At 37.2% G+C, this 17,824-nt stretch overlaps 2 protein-coding genes across 2 annotated transcripts; one reads left to right on the forward strand and one right to left on the reverse strand.

Moving 5' to 3' along the window:
• Positions 1 to 1,043: 1,043 nt before the first annotated feature.
• LOC147285023 (ARM repeat superfamily protein) lies at positions 1,044 to 9,481 on the forward strand. The gene is made up of 18 exons (XM_086245136.1): positions 1,044 to 1,605; positions 1,806 to 2,325; positions 2,494 to 2,754; positions 2,875 to 2,966; positions 3,812 to 4,021; positions 4,126 to 4,530; positions 5,394 to 5,530; positions 5,654 to 5,747; positions 5,853 to 5,909; positions 6,267 to 6,401; positions 6,552 to 6,623; positions 6,802 to 6,915; positions 7,149 to 7,310; positions 7,448 to 7,576; positions 7,715 to 7,816; positions 7,900 to 7,979; positions 8,434 to 8,580; positions 8,734 to 9,481. Exons 1-18 carry the CDS (start codon positions 1,081 to 1,083, stop codon positions 9,314 to 9,316), a joined length of 3,825 nt encoding a protein of 1,274 aa, XP_086101262.1. The 5' UTR covers positions 1,044 to 1,080; the 3' UTR covers positions 9,317 to 9,481.
• Positions 9,482 to 10,105: 624 nt separating this feature from the next.
• On the reverse strand, positions 10,106 to 15,825 carry LOC147285024 (3-oxoacyl-[acyl-carrier-protein] synthase II, chloroplastic-like). The gene is made up of 14 exons (XM_086244003.1): positions 15,075 to 15,825; positions 13,964 to 14,169; positions 13,678 to 13,881; positions 13,123 to 13,233; positions 12,925 to 13,020; positions 12,706 to 12,751; positions 12,534 to 12,613; positions 12,087 to 12,155; positions 11,778 to 11,862; positions 11,196 to 11,350; positions 11,036 to 11,116; positions 10,801 to 10,860; positions 10,520 to 10,685; positions 10,106 to 10,412 (listed from the first exon to the last, which is right to left on the reverse strand). Exons 1-13 carry the CDS (start codon positions 15,463 to 15,465, stop codon positions 10,566 to 10,568), a joined length of 1,704 nt encoding a protein of 567 aa, XP_086100129.1. The 5' UTR covers positions 15,466 to 15,825; the 3' UTR covers positions 10,106 to 10,412; positions 10,520 to 10,565.
• Positions 15,826 to 17,824: the final 1,999 nt, after the last annotated feature.

Genomic DNA, 17,824 nt, shown 5'->3' on the forward strand with positions numbered 1-17,824 from the left:
TAAATTCAATATGATGACAAAGTTAGAGATTTGGAAATTATTGCAACTAGAGGTGTACAATGGGCAGAGCCAACTCGAATCCTGCACGGGCCCAGCCCATTTAAAGTGGGCCCGGACCGACCCGTTAATAAGTGGGCCGAGTTGGGCCAATGTTTTCTATCCCGTTAGGCCAACCCAGCCCGAGCCTGTTTTGTGTTGGGCCGGCCCGAGCTCGTTTTGGGTTTGGGTTGGCCCGTTTATACTAGTATTTTTTTATTTTTATTTTTATTTACTATTAGCTTTATTAGCTTTATTTTAATTTTTAATTTTGATTTTGGTGGTGAAATTGGATAGAAAATAGGATGAAAGCAGTAGAAAATTGAAAAATTTGATAAAAAATGGAATGACATGAAAGACTATTTGATTTATTAAACAATAATAGAAACTTAAAAAAAAAATTAAAATAATTAATTGGGCCGGCCCAACCCAGCACTAGTCCGGCACGACCCATTATTGGGTAGGCCCTGGGCCGAGCTGGGCTTAAGGTTTTAAAAATTGGGCCGGTTCGACCCGATCAAATTATTAAATAGACTGGCCCAAGCATGGCACGAAGCACGAATGGGCCGACTTTAAATGGGCCGACCCGGCCCAGCCCATTGTACACCTCTAATTGCAACGTGATGTAAACTATAGGATATATATGGTTGTATGTTTGTAAACTATATGGATGAAATTGAAAATTCTAGCAAATTACAAAGACAGAAGTGTTATTAATATCATAGCCCTTGAATATTTGAAGGGTTATCTTGTGGGCAATGCCTCAGAGCCGGCCCAAAGAGAAAAGGTTGGCGCTCTACATTAAAGTCCATATTTGGCTGGCCCGTTTAGCCCAAATGGGGTAATCAATGTCGGTTATGCGGTAACGGACTCAGGATCCGAATCTGCCTCTTCTAATTGGGCCAAATACCTATACATAATTAATTGGTTGACCCGCCAACCCGTATCCTGAACTTAACTGTCACTCTCCTCCTGTCCATAAACCCTTTCTCCCCTGAATTAGTCAAAGCTAGGGTTTTACTGCAACTCCCAATCCCGCCCAACATGGAAGGCATCGAAATGGACGAGACTACTACTCTCCCCCTAAACGACACCGTTTCCGTCGGCGGCGAAGATGCCGACGACATATGCACCTCAATCCTCCGCCGCTTCAGCAACTCGGTGCGCGAGGACCACCAGCGCCTCTGCGCAGTCATCGGCGGCATGGCCCAGGATTTCAAAGACCAGAACCTCCCTTCGACCCCGGTCGCCTACTTGGGCGCCACGTGCTCGTCCCTCAACCGATTCGCCTCCGAACCTGAACCCCCCAGTCACGTGATTGATGCCCTCCTCACAATTCTCTCATTGGTCCTCCCAAAAGTCTCCCCCTCCATTCTCGTAAAGAAGAGCGAGTTCCTATCGGACCTTTTGGTCCGTGTCCTCCGGTCTTCGTCTTCGACAGTCGGTGCGGCAGCCTCAGGATTGAAATGTATATCGCATTTGCTCATCTTCAGAGGCCGTGTCAACTGGTCTGATGTCTCTCAGTTGTACGGCTTCTTGCTCAGCTTCGTTACCGATTCCCGCCCCAAGGTGATTTACTGACACTATACAATAGAATTCAGATTGTTTCTAGCAGCTAAAAATTTGTTGAATTTTAAAATTTTAAAAAATTGAGCCCATAAACAAAAAAAGTTAAGTAATGGGTAGCCACTCTTTATGGGATTACTGATTAGGTTCAAAGTAAGGAGCTTTAGATGTATACTTGATACTTTACTGGACTTGCAAAACAGGTGAGAAGACAATCACATTTGTGTCTTCGTGATGTACTGCAAAGTTTCCAAGGAACACCACTGCTTGCTCCTGCAAGTGAAGTGATTACGAACTTGTTCGAAAGGTTTCTTCTGCTTGCTGGTGGGTCAAATGCAGATGCTAATGAAGGACCTAAGGGAGCCCAGGAGGTCTTGTATATTTTGGATACTTTGAAAGAATGCCTTTTTCTTATGTCAACCAAGTACACAACTGCCGTCCTCAAGTACTTCAAAACTCTCTTGGAACTGCGCCAACCCCTTGTTACGAGGCGCATAACAGATAGTTTGCACGTGCTTTGTCTCAACCCATCTGCACACGTGTCTCCTGAAGTGTTGCTAGATCTATTAAGCTCATTAGCTCTTTATGTCTCCACAAATGAGACATCTGTGGATGGCATGACATTTACAGCTCGTTTGCTTGATATTGGAATGTCAAAAGTTTATTCCCTCAATAGGCAAATATGCGTAATTAAACTCCCTATCGTATTCAATGCACTCAAAGGTATATGATTGTTCCCCTTCCCCCTTGGTAATTAACTTACTTGCATATATGTTAACTTCCAATAGATTAAAAAAAAATTTCTTCCTCTGAGTTCCTGTTTATATCTGAGTCCATTCCAGAAATCCAGGCTCAAAATGTATTGCTGTGTGTTCTTTTTTGAGTTGGCAGATATATTGGCATCTGAGCATGAAGAGGCCATACATGCAGCAGCCCTCACATTTAAGAGTCTCATTCATGCTTGCATTGATGAAAGCTTGATTAAACAGGGTGTCGACCAGATTTTGATGAATGCAAATATGGATGCAAGGAAGTCTGGGCCAACTATAATTGAAAAAGTGTGTGCTACGATTGAAAGCTTACTTGGTTATCACTATGCTGCTGTCTGGGACCTAGCATTTCAAGTTGTTTCATCAATGTTCGATAAATTAGGTATTACTTCTGCTGTATCTGACTACTTCCCCTCTTAGTTATTTATTTAATTAGTTTTCACTTTCTATGCATTTATCATTTTCATTTTATATAAGAAGTGTAACACCTGTTATCATACAGGGGTATACTCTTCTTATTTCATGAGGGGTACTCTCATGAGCTTGGCAGACATGCAGAAGTTGCCTGATGAAGATTTCTCTTTCAGAAAACAGGTCTTTTTCATATTATTAAGTTTTAAGAGATGAAGAATACTATTACTTGTTCATGATCCTAGAAATCCCTGTATTTTCTGCATGACTATCTTTGTTGTTTGGAAATTGTGATTGTATACTGGTTTGTCTACGTGCAGCTTAATGGACTTATACCAACTTTTACAGTGTTGTGGTTTGTTATTCATTGGTTTATTTGGCCATCCATTGGTAAAATAAGAAAAAGGAAAGAGAAAACTATCTATAATTCCTCATACCCTGTAACTTGCAGTTGCAATAATAGTTTCAATGAGAAAGCACTGTTTCTGCTGCATTGCTTTGATGATGGATTGCTCAGTCCAATATCACAAACTCAGAACTTATCTAAAACTTGGACCCAATTCTCTATGGCTATAATAGTTGTAATTTCATAATAAAGCCTTCAAGGACCAATAGGAGGAGAAGCAAGGAAATGAATATGAATAGCTTTTCAGTCCAACTGTAGTTTCTGCTGGGTTAAATAACTCATTCACCAGATACTTCGCAAATTTTAGAGCTTGTTATTGAGGTTTGGTGTTGTAGTTGGTTAGTTGTTTTAGTTATTGTCTGACATGCAATCCATAATTATTTTAGGAACAGTACTTAGGTTTTCATTTGCCGACATTTTATACATGTTGTTTCTGGTGAAGACTAAGTTGTACTTATAATTAGGTTCACTCTTAGAATTTGATAGTTTTTTGGTTGTAAGTCAAACTCATTTCCTTTTTTACTGTTGAAGATTATTTGGAAGCATCTTGTATGATATCTTCTTATGCCTATTCTCAGTTTGTGCAGCACTTACTAACGTAGTGAGTTTATTAAATGTATAGTTGCATGAATGCCTTGGATCGGCTCTTGTTGCAATGGGACCAGAAACTTTTTTAGGCTTTCTACCTCTTAATTTGGAGGCTGATGACCTAAGTGAGGTGAACGTTTGGCTCTTTCCAATATTGAAGCAGTATACTATTGGTGGGCGATTGAGCTTCTTTACTGAGTCAATTTTGGGAATGGTTGGAATGATAAAGAAGAAATCTCGACAGGTTTTTATTTTTTAAAGAAAAGAAGGCTAATTATTTATTTTATATGTCATCTTCTAGTTATATATTTTATATGGCATCTTTTAGTTACTTCTTATATTTTGCAGCTTGAGTTGCAAGGGCGTATATTTTCATCAAGGAGTATAGATGCACTTGTATACTCTTTGTGGTCATTGTTGCCTTCATTTTGCAACTATCCTTCTGATACTGCTGAAAGTTTTAAGGATCTACAGCAAGCTTTATGCAGTGCCCTTCATGATGAACCAGAGATTCGTGGAATAATATGCTCGAGCTTGCAGATTCTTATTCAACAAAATAAGAATATTGTGGAAGAAGCGAATGATCTGCCTGATAGTGAAGTAGGTATTGCCAGACAGAGAGCTATGGCTAATTATACCCCTCAGGTTACAGAAGATAACTTGAGCATGCTCAAGTCATCTGCTCGTGAGATATTGTCTATGCTATCAGGTGTTTTCTTGAATACCACAAAAGATGATGGAGGTTGTTTGCAGGTACTTAAGTATTCTGAGGTCATCTGTGTGTTTGTCCTGCAAAATACTCGACAAAATGCCAAAGGGCCTTGGTTTAAAAATTGAGTCATGACTTTTGAATTTGATTGAATAGACATATTGTGAATTAGACATATCCTACTGGACTAACAAATAGAGTCTCTGTCGAAATCAGCATATCCCTTTTAAAACCGAAAAATATTCATTATAAACATATCTGATATTCCAAGATTGTTTAATTATGTAAAGCATATCCATGCAATAAATAATTCAAGAGAAACTGTTTAGGAAACTCCACTTAATTGAGCAACAAAGACCGAGGAAAGAGAATGGGGTAAATTATCAAAAACCAAATGGAGTCATGACAGACTCAATCTATAAGCTCTATCCCTTGTATACTGTATCACCCTTTCAGCCTCCTCTTTGTTTCTTTTGACTTCCCTTTGGCATTTTAAGTACATTTGTACCTCTTCCACTCACACACATTCAGAAGATATGTAACATTGATACATTGTAATTTGGAATCTGGTTAAAAACATTCATATATCCTTAGGTATATTTAACATACTAATAATGCATATTTTGTAGAAAATTTTTAAAAACATGAATTATTAAGTTTTAGAGTATACATTATAAGCTATGGAATGAAGTTGGATCCATAATAAATTATGAATATTATGGGTTATTCATATTCATAATATGAGATATTAGGGGAACAACTTTAAAGGCTAAAACAACTGCTTTTGTTTTAATAGACCATTATATTAGATATATATTTGTACTTTACAAAGTGAATTCCAATGTCAATGTAGCATTAGTATTGCACGATTTTTGCTGAAAGAATAATTATGTTCACTCAACTACAGTCCACAATTGGTGAGTTTGCTTCGATATCAGATAAAGAAGTTGTGTCAAGGTTTTTCAAAAGTACAATGCAGAAGCTGTTAAAGGTCACTCAAGAGGCTAGCAAAGCAGAAAGTTCTAAAGATTCTAATTCCATGCGGTACTTTATTTTATTTTTTGTTAATGATTTTTGGAATCAGCTCATGACTCACATAATTCAATTATTATGTTGTTTTCTATGGCAATATTTGACAGTATATAAATTCCTCCACCTTAACTTCAGGGCACGGCTATTTGACTTGGCAGTTTCACTTTTACCTGGTTTGAATGCTAAAGAGGTTGATCTTTTATTTATTGCAACAAAGCCTGCATTACAGGTTTGAAAGTCTTTCTGTGCCATCTGGTTATTTACTTCATTTCTAAAGGATCCTGCAACTTCTGACAAAGGAATGGTTCACTAACTAAGGGTTACCTGAATTCAGGATGATGAAGGTTTGATACAAAAGAAGGCATACAAAGTTCTCTCAATGATTCTCATGGTCTGTAAAAGCTAAGGATTTGAATATTGTGGATTATATATATCAAATGCTTCAATACTGTTCCTATAAAACAAAAATGGTTCTATACTGTTACTTGAATTTTCATCATGGGTCAGTGGAATATGGGGAAACATGGTTAACTGGCTCTAATTGGTTTATTATACGGGTGACGTCTTAGTTAAAAGAAGAGATGATCACCAACATCACTCGTATAAGTTCTTTTCTGGGCTGTATCCCAAACATATTACTGTACTTTGTTCCTCCTTTTTTTTTTTTTTTTTTCATTTTTATTTAAAAAATTGTTGGTAGAATGAAGCGTTCTGATTTATAAATCTCTTTGCTGTATGTATTGGTCAGAACTGTGATGGGTTTCTTTCATCAAAGCTCGAGGAATTGCTTAGTCTTATGATTGAAGTACTGCCTTCATGCCATTTTTCATCCAAACGGCACAGACTTGACTGCTTGCACCGCCTAGTAGTCCATGTTTCAAAGGTATTTGCAAACAAATGCTACTTGATTTTTCCAATCATTTTAAGATGCACTCTATGTAGCATAATTATATAATTACTAGCAACAAATTTCGACCTACTTTCATATTTTGTGTATGCCATTCAATACTTAACAACATAAATCTTTTTGTAGAGTGACACAGAGCAAAGGCGGCATGACATAATAAGTTCTTTCCTGACGGAAATAATTCTTGCACTTAAAGAGGTAAAGTGGTTTATCAGCTGCAATATTTTTTTTTATATGTAGTTGTTATATTTCTCAATGTACTGGTGCTTGATGGTCCCCCCTCCCCCAACCAAAAAAAAAAATCCTCTTGCATGAAGCGGCTCCTAAACTTTGTGATTTGTATGAATTGTTGTTAATGATTTTCATTTAAATGCAGGCTAACAAAAAAACAAGAAATAGAGCTTATGATATCCTTGTCCAAATTGGCCATGCTTATGGGGATGAGGAGAAAGGCGGGAAGAGAGAAAACCTATATCAATTTTTTAACATGGTACTGAATATTTTTTCAGAGTACTCAATCATCACTGCTCGGATTTACTGATTTTTCTATTGACTCGAAGTCCATGCTATTCTTAGAAGTCATTGTGTGGAGCAACCTCTTTTGGTCCCTTCTTCCTTCTGATTATGAGGGTGCATCAACTTTAATTGGTCTTCTGTGGGCAGGGCTATAATATGAAATAGATATAAATTTGTAGCAAGCCTAAGTTTATCTTATGGTCACAGGTAGCTGGAGGCCTGGCTGGAGAAACTCCTCATATGATCAGTGCTGCGGCGAAAGGCTTAGCTCGGTTGGCTTATGAGTTTTCTGACCTTGTTTCAAATGCTTGCAATTTGCTTCCATCCACATTTCTCCTCCTCCAGAGAAAAAACAGAGAAATAATTAAAGTTTGTCCCCTCACTTTGATATCAGCATTTATACTTATATTTTGAGTGAACTGCTTTGGTTAATAATTAAGTTTGATATTACATAAAACATTTTTCATTTACTTTTGATTCTTATTTGGACGTTTCCTTCGTTGCAGGCTAATTTAGGTTTGTTGAAGGTATTAGTGGCCAAATCACAGGCTGAGGGGTTGCAATTGCACTTAAAAAGCATGGTGGAAGGCTTGCTGAAGTGGCAAGATGGTACTAAAAGCCACTTCAAAGCCAAGGTTGGTGCTTTAATCAAAGTGTTTGTTACTTGATTATGTTATTGAGTTCAGTTGTTGGTTGTCAAGCTGTGGTTTGATACACTAGTTGCTCAATGTCTTATCTCTTGCTGGTCAATCCTTTTTTTTTTTTCCTTTCAGGTTAAGCTTCTTCTAGAAATGCTTGTCAAGAAATGTGGGCTCGATGCTGTTAAGGCTGTGATGCCTGAAGAACACATGAAACTACTTACCAACATACGAAAGGTTTGTTGAGAGACATCTTGCTAGAAAGAAACTTTGCCAGGGTACTCACAACTCATGTTTTATCTTTTTCTTGCTGAACACAGATCAAGGAACGAAAAGAGAGGAAACTGGGTGCTAAATCTGAGGAAGCTAGATCTCATATGTCGAAAGCAACTACATCCAGGTCTCACTCTTGTAATTATAAAATTAATGTATGCACGCATACAACACATATGACATACTAGTAAAGGGGTGGACAAAGTGGTATCCATGTCTCACTCACATATGAGTGACTACAATAAAAATAGCCAATTTAAGGGCTAGAATCCTCCATGATTTCCATACTATGGAAAGCCACTAAAGTACTTTGCCAACATAGGTTTGTCATTTAGCTCACAAAATTAATCTGAAAACTGGTTGCTGTGTGGAACTAAATTTTCTATGAAACTTTAACATCTCATTCTGTGAGAGTTGTGAAACATCAGAACTGTACAAAAATATTTTGGCCAAGTTTTGTAACTCTTTCATTCTGCGAGATTTTTATTCCTATTTTGGCTATATTTTTGTAACTGCCATTTAGCTCAATTAATTAAGCTTCCATTTGGCTACATTTTATAACTCTCTGTTCTTCATTTCAGGCTAAGCAGGTGGAACCATACAAAAATATTTTCTGATTTTGATGATGAAGAAACTGAGGATAGTAATGCAGATTATATGGATGCCGAAACAGTCTCAGGCAGACGTGGCAAGGCTTCCACGCAGCTCAAATCCAAAGCTTCATTACGGTTAGTTGTCTTTTCATGTTCAAAACTGGTTGGACGTGTTTGGAGTACTAATTACACTAGATTGTTTAGAAGTTTTAAAAAAGTTTTGAAACTTGGCAGGCGATCATTTAGTTTGTAGTCTTGTATTAATACTTTTGCTTTTAATACTTTCAGGTCCAAGAGTAGAACAAATAAGAACTTGCCCGAACATTTATTTGATCAACTAGAAGATGAACCACTTGACTTGCTTGATCGGCAAAGAACAAGGTCATCACTTCGATCGTCTGAGAATTTAAAGCGGAAAAAGGAGTTGGATGATGGGCCAGAGATAGACTCTGATGGGCGCCTAATAATTCGTGAGGATGGAAATTCGTACAACGAAAAGCCATCTGATCCTGATTCGGATGCAAGGAGTGAAGCAGTTAGTTACTTGTCTGGAAACACAAAGAAGACGCTGCAGAAGCGCAGGAAAACATCGGAATCTGGGTGGGCTGCCACTGGCAGTGAGTATGCTAGCAAGAAGGCTGGTGGGGATTTGAAGAAGAAAAACAAGCTTGAACCATATGCATATTGGCCACTTGATCGCAAGATGATGAGCCGTAGACCAGAGCAAAGGGCAGCTGCAAGAAAAGGGATATCAAGTGTGGTGAAGATGACAAAGAAGCTTGAAGGGAAGAGTGCTTCAAGTATACTCTCCAATAAAGGCTTGAAGTTTAAGAGGGTTCATAAGAAAGGCAGCAAGAAAAAAAACAATTGAAGAACCGTGAACTTAGATCAACGCATTAAAGGAAATCTGTACTCAAAGAGTGTTCTTTGGTTTCTTTTTGCTTCTCATAAAACTACAGTAAGTTACTTAATTTTTTTATTGTTATTATTTATACAGAAAGGAAGCTAATTTTTGGAATCAAGAATATTGGCAGTTTGAGTGGGGTAGCACACCATCTTCATGTAAATTATTCTACTGTACAGTGATGCATCCAACGATTGATTTCAAAATTCGAACCAAAGATCAACGCAACTCAGAAGCCCAAAATTCTGCAGGGTAACAAAAGCCTAGGGCCTCTAGTCAAACCTTCAGTTCTTCACTATCCAGTTCCTAAATGTTTCTTCATAGCTTCACAACTCTTCATGTTTTGGTAAAGGAGACTAAAAATGGAAGAGGTTCGAACTCTGACTTGGGTAGGAAAATAAAGGTCGTCTAGTGTTTTTCACTGAACCCTCAACTCCTGATTCTTGCTCCCTATCTTTTGATTGCTTGAACATGAATGCTTGAATGCTTGAATGCTAAGTACATGATGAATTAGGTGAGGACTAGCTCCAAAATTACCAAATCGAGTTAAATATATTCTATCAGTTGGAACGTCAAAAAACAAATCGAGGAAACGCATGATTCCCATGAACCAACTTTACTACAGGAGCAAAATTTGATGAGGCTATACTAGTCAATGTAAAAAGAAAGAAAAAATACCGGTTAATGTGAACATCATGAAAAAGCAAAATTTGACAAGGAGATACAAGTAGTTCGCAGTACCAGAAAAGAAAGTCATGCAACTGCCAACTCAAATTTCATTACAATTGATTATCTGATCAGCCAACTACTTGTACAAGCAAACCAAAATCAAACAAGGCAACTACTGCCTTTGTGGTGGTTCAGTGACTAGCATGTAAGAAGATCAAATCCTACTATGGCTAGTTAAGAGTAAGGAAATTTTCCAACAACAATAAGAAGCAGAAGTATTTCTGGACGACCATTGGGTGAACTCCAGATGTTCTGCTGATTGGCCACCTCAACAGTCTTCCGTACCCAAGCCAACCAGAAGATCAAATACAAAGGAGACTTCCTGGGCGCTTTACTGCAAAGTGGAGCAATCCCATCAATGCCATGCGAATAAACTTGCAACCAATTAAATGAAAGAAGGTGACTTTTTCTAGAAGAAAGATGTTCAAGTAGGCTCATAACCTTCATTGGCATTGCAGCAAAGGTTGAGAAGCCCAAGAGACCAGCGTTACTGCTTGTAAGGGGCAAACAAGACTGATGAGTTGTGGCCACCAAACCCAAACGAGTTAGACAATGCCACCTTAATGTCCAGTCTCTCTTTCCTAGGGCCCACTAGCACCTTTGTATCCTGAATTGATGTGCTGACAGAATTAGATGATTCCGTGATAAATCGAAAGTAATTCTACATTCAATTTTACATCATATATTAAGAACAGGTGACAAGGCCATGGAAGGCAACATACCACGCCCTCATCTGGGTTCTCCAGATTAATATTGGGATGAACCCACCCGGTTCGTATTGCCTATATAAAGAAACAGAATAACATGTCAATAACTACACAAGGAAAAGAAAAAGGAAACAAAGAAGACATAAGACTTCCAACTTTTACCATCTACTTCAATAGATACAACTTTACAGACGGCAAATTTTAGAGAACATATACGGTTTGTCCAAGTTAAAAACATCACATAAGTTACCTGTACTGCTGCAACAGCTTCAACAGCACCAGCTGCTCCTAGCAGGTGACCAATCATGGATTTCGTAGAGTTCACTCTCAACTGTAGAAGGAAGAGAACTTATCAGTCATGGCAATACAGCAAATGAAAACAGATGATATATGTTATGTATTGAGGTTACCTCAGGATTCTGGCCAAAACAATGAATGAGAGCATTATACTCTTTAAGGTCTCCTGCCGGTGTAGATGTAGCATGTGCATTAATGTAATTAACATCTTCCCTAGATACCCCGGCCTGATCTAATGCCTTCTCTATGCAGAGAATAACACCAACCCCTGTTTCAGATAGGAAAAGAGGGCATTAATACCAGATTTAGACTCTTTTTTTTTTGGTGGAATGTGATATAATGAAAGGAACAAAGTGCAAGGTGACTAAGGATTTGGCTACGATTCAAGGCCATAAGGACACTCAAATCTCTTAACAATATAGAAAATACGTTGCGAAAAAGGATAGACAAAGAGATGCTAAAATAGGATTTTTCATACATATATTTGCAATTAATTCTTAAAAATAATGTAATTTATTTTCTTTCAATGCAACTTTTTAGCAAAAAATGTTTTGAAAACCCCAACCAATTTAAAAAAGAAAAATATTAGGCAACTTGCCTTGGGGAGGACGAATGAAAGAGAAACAAACAGATAAGTAAAACAATGAGAGAGAGAGAGAGTGTGTGTGTGTTCTGTCAAAGACAAAGTATATTACCATCAGGGTGTGGCTCGGTCATGTGGTAAGCATCACATGTGAAGCTTCCACCAAGAAACTCTGCATAGATATTTGCTCCTCTTTTCTGTAAAATCAGAAATCATTGATGAAATTAAAAGCTCCAAAGTAACATTTAGACATATTATTTAGCATAATATTGCATTCAAAATGGGTTCATGAGACTAGAGGTCGCACCAATCAAATCTGACTATAAGCCACCCAACAAAGAATTAGAAAATGGGTGCATGAGACTAGAAAATGGGTTCAAGTGCCATTTCCATGGTCATAGATTTAACAAGTTTAAAATACCTTAGCATGTTCTAACTCTTCTAGAAGCAAAACCCCAGCTCCTTCCCCCATAACAAATCCATCACGATTCTGTCAAATAACCAAAAACCAGATCTTGTGAGAAAGAACACATATGCAAGTCTATGACTCTACAAGTAAGAAATCTGGACTACAGTTTCCAAATTTTGCTTTCAGCAAATACCGAATTTGTCAACTTGTTAAACTTTCAATAGTAAAGAAACTCAAACCTAAGGAAGCAAGAATATACAATAGTGATTATAACATATCATGTCCATAATTCCTGGGTTGATGCTAAAATTTATTTATATTGTAATAACGATCATATGGTGTGCTTTCTGGTGGTTTTACCATTTGTTGTTCTTAACAAAAATTTCTAGAAGTTTTAGGATAGCCAATGACAATGGGTAAAAGAAGACATGAAAGTAGCAGAAGTATTGATAACATTACAATATCCCAAGGGCGTGATGCTTTAGTTGGATCACTGTTCCTCTGTGAAAGTGCTCTGCATGCCACAAAACCTCCCAAACCTGCAGCGATAAGAACAAGCATATCATAACATGTTCCTGCAATTCCAAGTAAAAATAAGATGGAAACAAATAGGTAGGGATGGGAGGGATACCAATAGGTATCATCACCGAATCTGAACCACCACAGAGCATAACGTCCTGCATAAAATTTCAAGGAACATTGCACTAAAATTATGATGCTGTATTTGAAGGGTTTTTTTTTTTTTTTTTTTTTAATAAAAAAAATTTAATGGGAGTATATGAAGGATTGTTTATCACTATAAGACTTCCATACTCCCAATTCTGTACTAGCATTGATGTAGAACACTTACAGCTTCGCCTCTAATGATATGATTTGCCGAATTCAAAATACAAAAGTTGCTTGTAGCACAAGCAGTAGAGATTGAATAATTTGGGCCCATCCAGCCCTGCAATTTTATGAGTAAATAGCAGTTAAGAGGACAAGTACAAATTCCAACAGCCATCATGGTATGTCAAAAGTATAGGTGCAACATCAAATATAAGCTCACCAGATCCATTGCAAGCATGGCAGAACCCATATTTGTAGTTGCGAAAGGTACACAGAAAGGATTCATCTTCTTATATGAAACCCGTAAAGCTTCAATTGCATCATTGAAGACCTGTTAAATGTCAACACACCTAATCAGTTGACAACATCACTGTGATAATAAAGAAACATCAGATTCCTTGTTCCAGTTGCAGATTTTGTGGCTCAATGTGGGACTATCTGGCTTGGACTTCCATTTTTGTGGAAAGAATTTTTTGTGATTACCAGATTAACTCAATAAGGGAGAGAGGAAAATGCTGATACACTATTTTACATTTAAGAATTAAATAGTATAAACAAGTTCAGTTCTCAAATCAAAGGAAGTAGTTTTGGTGCTATGTAGTATCTTCACCAAAAATGACACCGTTGGAAGATGTGGCATCACCTTAAAGATTTCAAACTATGCTTGTTAAAATCCATCAAAGTGAAGATTAATCAGTAGAAGCTCTTGTAAGCCAACTTTTCACCATTCCCCAAAATGTGTACAGAATGTTAAATCACAGAGCACTCAGGTTACCTTCATGCCACCCATTGCTGAGCCAATCAAAACTCCACATTTAGCTTTATCCAATTTATCCATGACATCTTCTGTAACTCCACCATCTGCCAAGGCTTTCTTTCCAGCAGTAAGCAAGTAAAGCATGAATTTATCCATTCTCCTGGAGAACTTAGGTGCTACCCATCCGTCAGTGGAGAAAGACTTGATCTCTCCAGCAATTCTCTAAAGAAAAGAAAAGGTACTAAGAAGTAAGAACAAATATTGTGAAAGAAACAATTGAAGGGAGGTTTAGAAAATCATTTACCGTCGGAAATTGGGCACAATCAAAAGCTTCTATCTCACTTATGCCACTAACACCCTCAAGCAAATTATTGTAGAAGACATCACAATCATGACCAAGTGGGGTCACCACACTCATTCCCGTCACAACCACTCGCCTCTGTCTTGTTATAGGTTTCTTCTGTTTTGTTAATTCTTCAGTAGGTCTCACAGCAACAGCCATGGTTACCCCTATATTTTCGATAATAGCAATAATATATGAATAAACAGAGATAGCGTGCATGTCAAAGTATACAGAGTCGGTAAATTACTACACAATTATAAGCACCAAGTTTCATTTGATATCATTTGAATCTCATAAAAACCAAAGTTGTAGTCCTCAATGGTTTATTAGGTTAACAGAAGATGACTCAGGATAAACTTACATGCACACGTAAGTAAACGTTCAATCTTCTCTCTCTTCCTTGTTCGAGATGATGCAACTTTTTGACTAACAAGACATTTTATTCCTTTTATCGATTTAATTAAAATTACTGGCTAGTATAGTCATTAACCAATCAACAGTAGGGAATTGCAGATGCTCTGAATCATCGAGTCAGCATGGGAATCATTTTACAATTAACCCATTGTTATTATAAATGAAAAGAAGACAAACAAAGCATGGAAGTTTTTTTTCCCTCTTTCCAACAACATTGGTACATAATTGGTATAACAACATACTCACATTTCAATAAACCAAGCTGCAATGTCCGGATAAATTTAGTTTAATAGCTTCATAATGAAAAAATAATTCTATTCAAACACAAACCACACTTTTATAATTCCCAAATACATAAATGAAAAAGATCAATCAATTGAAACCAAACGCAGTACATACATACACTTTTAGATACAAACAAGAAGGGACATAACAAAACCAAACGCAGTACCTAAAACCCAAAAAACACACACGCGCGCGCACACACACAAAATACATTAACAATTGAAAAAACGAAAAATACCCATATTCTAAATAATTAACAAAAAACAACAACACAATCAGCCTGTATCTAATATACTTGAAACTACAATCAACAGGATTAATAATTAACTCTTAACAAGTCAAATTCAGTATAGCATCACAAAAACACAATTACCAGAATGTGTGGCTCCATTAATACGCCTCTGTCTTCGATTGGGAGCACCAGTTTTGGATCCAAACAGCGAAGAAAGCCCATTGCAGCCCAAAGACGATACACCCTGAGAGCTATAGTACTCATCGCAAGGCTCAAATGCCAAACAGGAGCTCATGAGGCCCTGAATGCTGGATCCACTGAAGGCCGAAACCAGGCCCCTGTGAAATTCGGCACTAAAACTACTACATTTGGACAGCGAGAGCCTCCTCCTGCCACCACCCCATTTGGAGCGTCTCTTGGAGGAGCTGCTGAGCAAGGAGGGCCTGGTGGAGTAATCCCTGTCGCACGTGACCGACATGCAGGCGGCCACGAGCCACGTGCAGAGCGGAGATGCAACAGAGGAGGCAGCCATGGACGACGACGAGGGTGACCCAGATGCTCAAATCGAAAACCCAATTGGAATCAACCGATTCCCAGCAATGGAAATCTTGCAAGTATCTGCTACTCTACTCAGAAGATGAAGACGAAGATAGAGGGTAGTGGGCGATGGAAATGAGAGAGAGAGAGAGAAGTGGTAGTGGGGTTTAGGTGGTGAAGAAGTCTAAGGGAATCAATCAGTGGTAGCATCCGATTTTGTGTGTCACTGTGTATGTGAACGGTTCGGGACGAGACGCCAAGTATTGGGCAACGGAGTCGTCTTCAGAAAAACAACGACAAGTACTCTCTCTCTCTCTCTCTCTCTCTCTCTCTCTCTCACTGTGCTCTATGAGTCTATGACTCTAAGGAAAGAGAGGGACACAGACTGATGATATACACTCACTATTCATATATCATCTAGCAAAATACAAAGATCTATGACCAGAAAAAATTGTAATTTTATGCATTTTGTGTAACGCATAACACTATATAATTAATTTTATATTTTTATTAAGATTAATACTTTATAATAAAATTAATTAGTGTGACTGACTCTTAACTTTAGAAAGAGAACATGTATTTTTGGGTTAGAAAGGTCACTCTACTTGAAAAGACACTTATGCCCATGCTTTCAGTATCTTTTCTTCTTTGAAAAGCAGGTGAATCAGGAATGTCACCTTCCTACATTACCGTGAGTCCAGTAACTCTGTATTTAAGTAATAACAAATATTGTTCAGCATTCAGAGTAGAGGGAACCCATGTTGACTGTAGAGTCACATATAATATATTAAATTTCAATTTTCAGTTTTTTTATCTTTTCACCACCACAACCTATAAGGCTATAATCAACCATTGATTCAGCATCAGGAACAAATCAACCATTGGATTTTGGGATTCATTAGTTTTTGTTGTTTTAGCTTCTGCACAAGGGCTAAGACATGGGGATCCAATCAACCATTTTTTACTCATCTTACCATGACATCAGGAAACAATATTCAACCATTCATTTCTTTGTAATTATTTAAAAATTAAATTAAATGCAAACAAAATTAAATTAAATTTGTCCTCATTGTTTCATAAATATAATGCTTGTATGTGGATAATCAGTAGTTGTTCTTCAACTCATTCAGCTATACATGTATAGCATGGCTTTCATCTTCACACATTTTAGTACAGCATCAGGCATTAAAATTTGCTCCCCTTACACTACTTATTGTACTTTGTACACAGTTGTATAGCCTACCTAGGTGAAAACTTTCCGTACAGCAATTATTGTACCTTGTGGAGTGTATACATAACAAGATAATTAAGGACACAAACTACTTAATATAAAAACCAACTAACAATTAATCTAGTAATATTTTTCTCTACAATATTTAAGATGTTCTAAATTCGAATCTTCCTTTAAACCATTTCTCAAATGAACATAAAATGTGCAAGAACATGTGTTCTAAATCATCATATATCATACAAAAATTTGAAAACATTGTTCAATTACATACATTAAACATCAAAACATTAAAGTGAATTAGGAGCAACCTAGCTATTTCTTAAGAGCACAGGCCTAGGTAGCTGGTTTTAGAGCATGTACAAATGAGGAGCAAATTGAAATGGAGGGTAGTCCAACCTGTCCAAGTGTACTATACATATATAACTATATATATATATCTGCTATATATGTTTGGCATGCGCACTAGCTAATACCTACACATATAAATAGTATCTGCCCTAGCTACATATATATATATATTGAGTGAGTATATATATATATATATATATACCAACAACATCATGCATTTATTTCCAGATAACATTTGCATTCCACGTATTTATTGCATGGAAACACAATGCAAGCAAGCAAAGCTTGAATGGATCGACCAAATTTTAGTGTGTAATTAAACGTACACGTCTTGCTACATAGCATGTGCATGCAAAGATTGCAAGGCAATAATAAGCCTCAATCTCATCGACCATCTTGCTTTCACGGATTTATTGCATGACAAAATCCGTGTTGTGCTGCGATTGTCTTTTCCCATATCACAAAAATTGCATGACACTTGGTGTTTTCAAGTGCAATATGTTATCTTTCTTAAGCTCAATTCCCATTTGGCAACTGAGCAAGGCTAGCTACTATATCCAAACAACGTACAGATGTTTTGTTTTTGCTTGACGTTCAATTCATGTACGAATAAAATTCTAATTAAACAATATCGTTTTGATCGAACATAAGTAATTAAGTATGACATTATCTCACATGAAATATAAGTAGGTGATCATCTTTGGTTTTAGCACATATTAAAATGTCAAATTTGCACATGCACTCCTCACTCCTTTGTTGACATATGAGGATCGGA

This window comes from Dryas octopetala, chromosome 5, assembly GCF_963921425.1.
Source record: "Dryas octopetala chromosome 5, drDryOcto1.1, whole genome shotgun sequence".
Lineage (NCBI taxonomy): Eukaryota > Viridiplantae > Streptophyta > Magnoliopsida > Rosales > Rosaceae > Dryas > Dryas octopetala.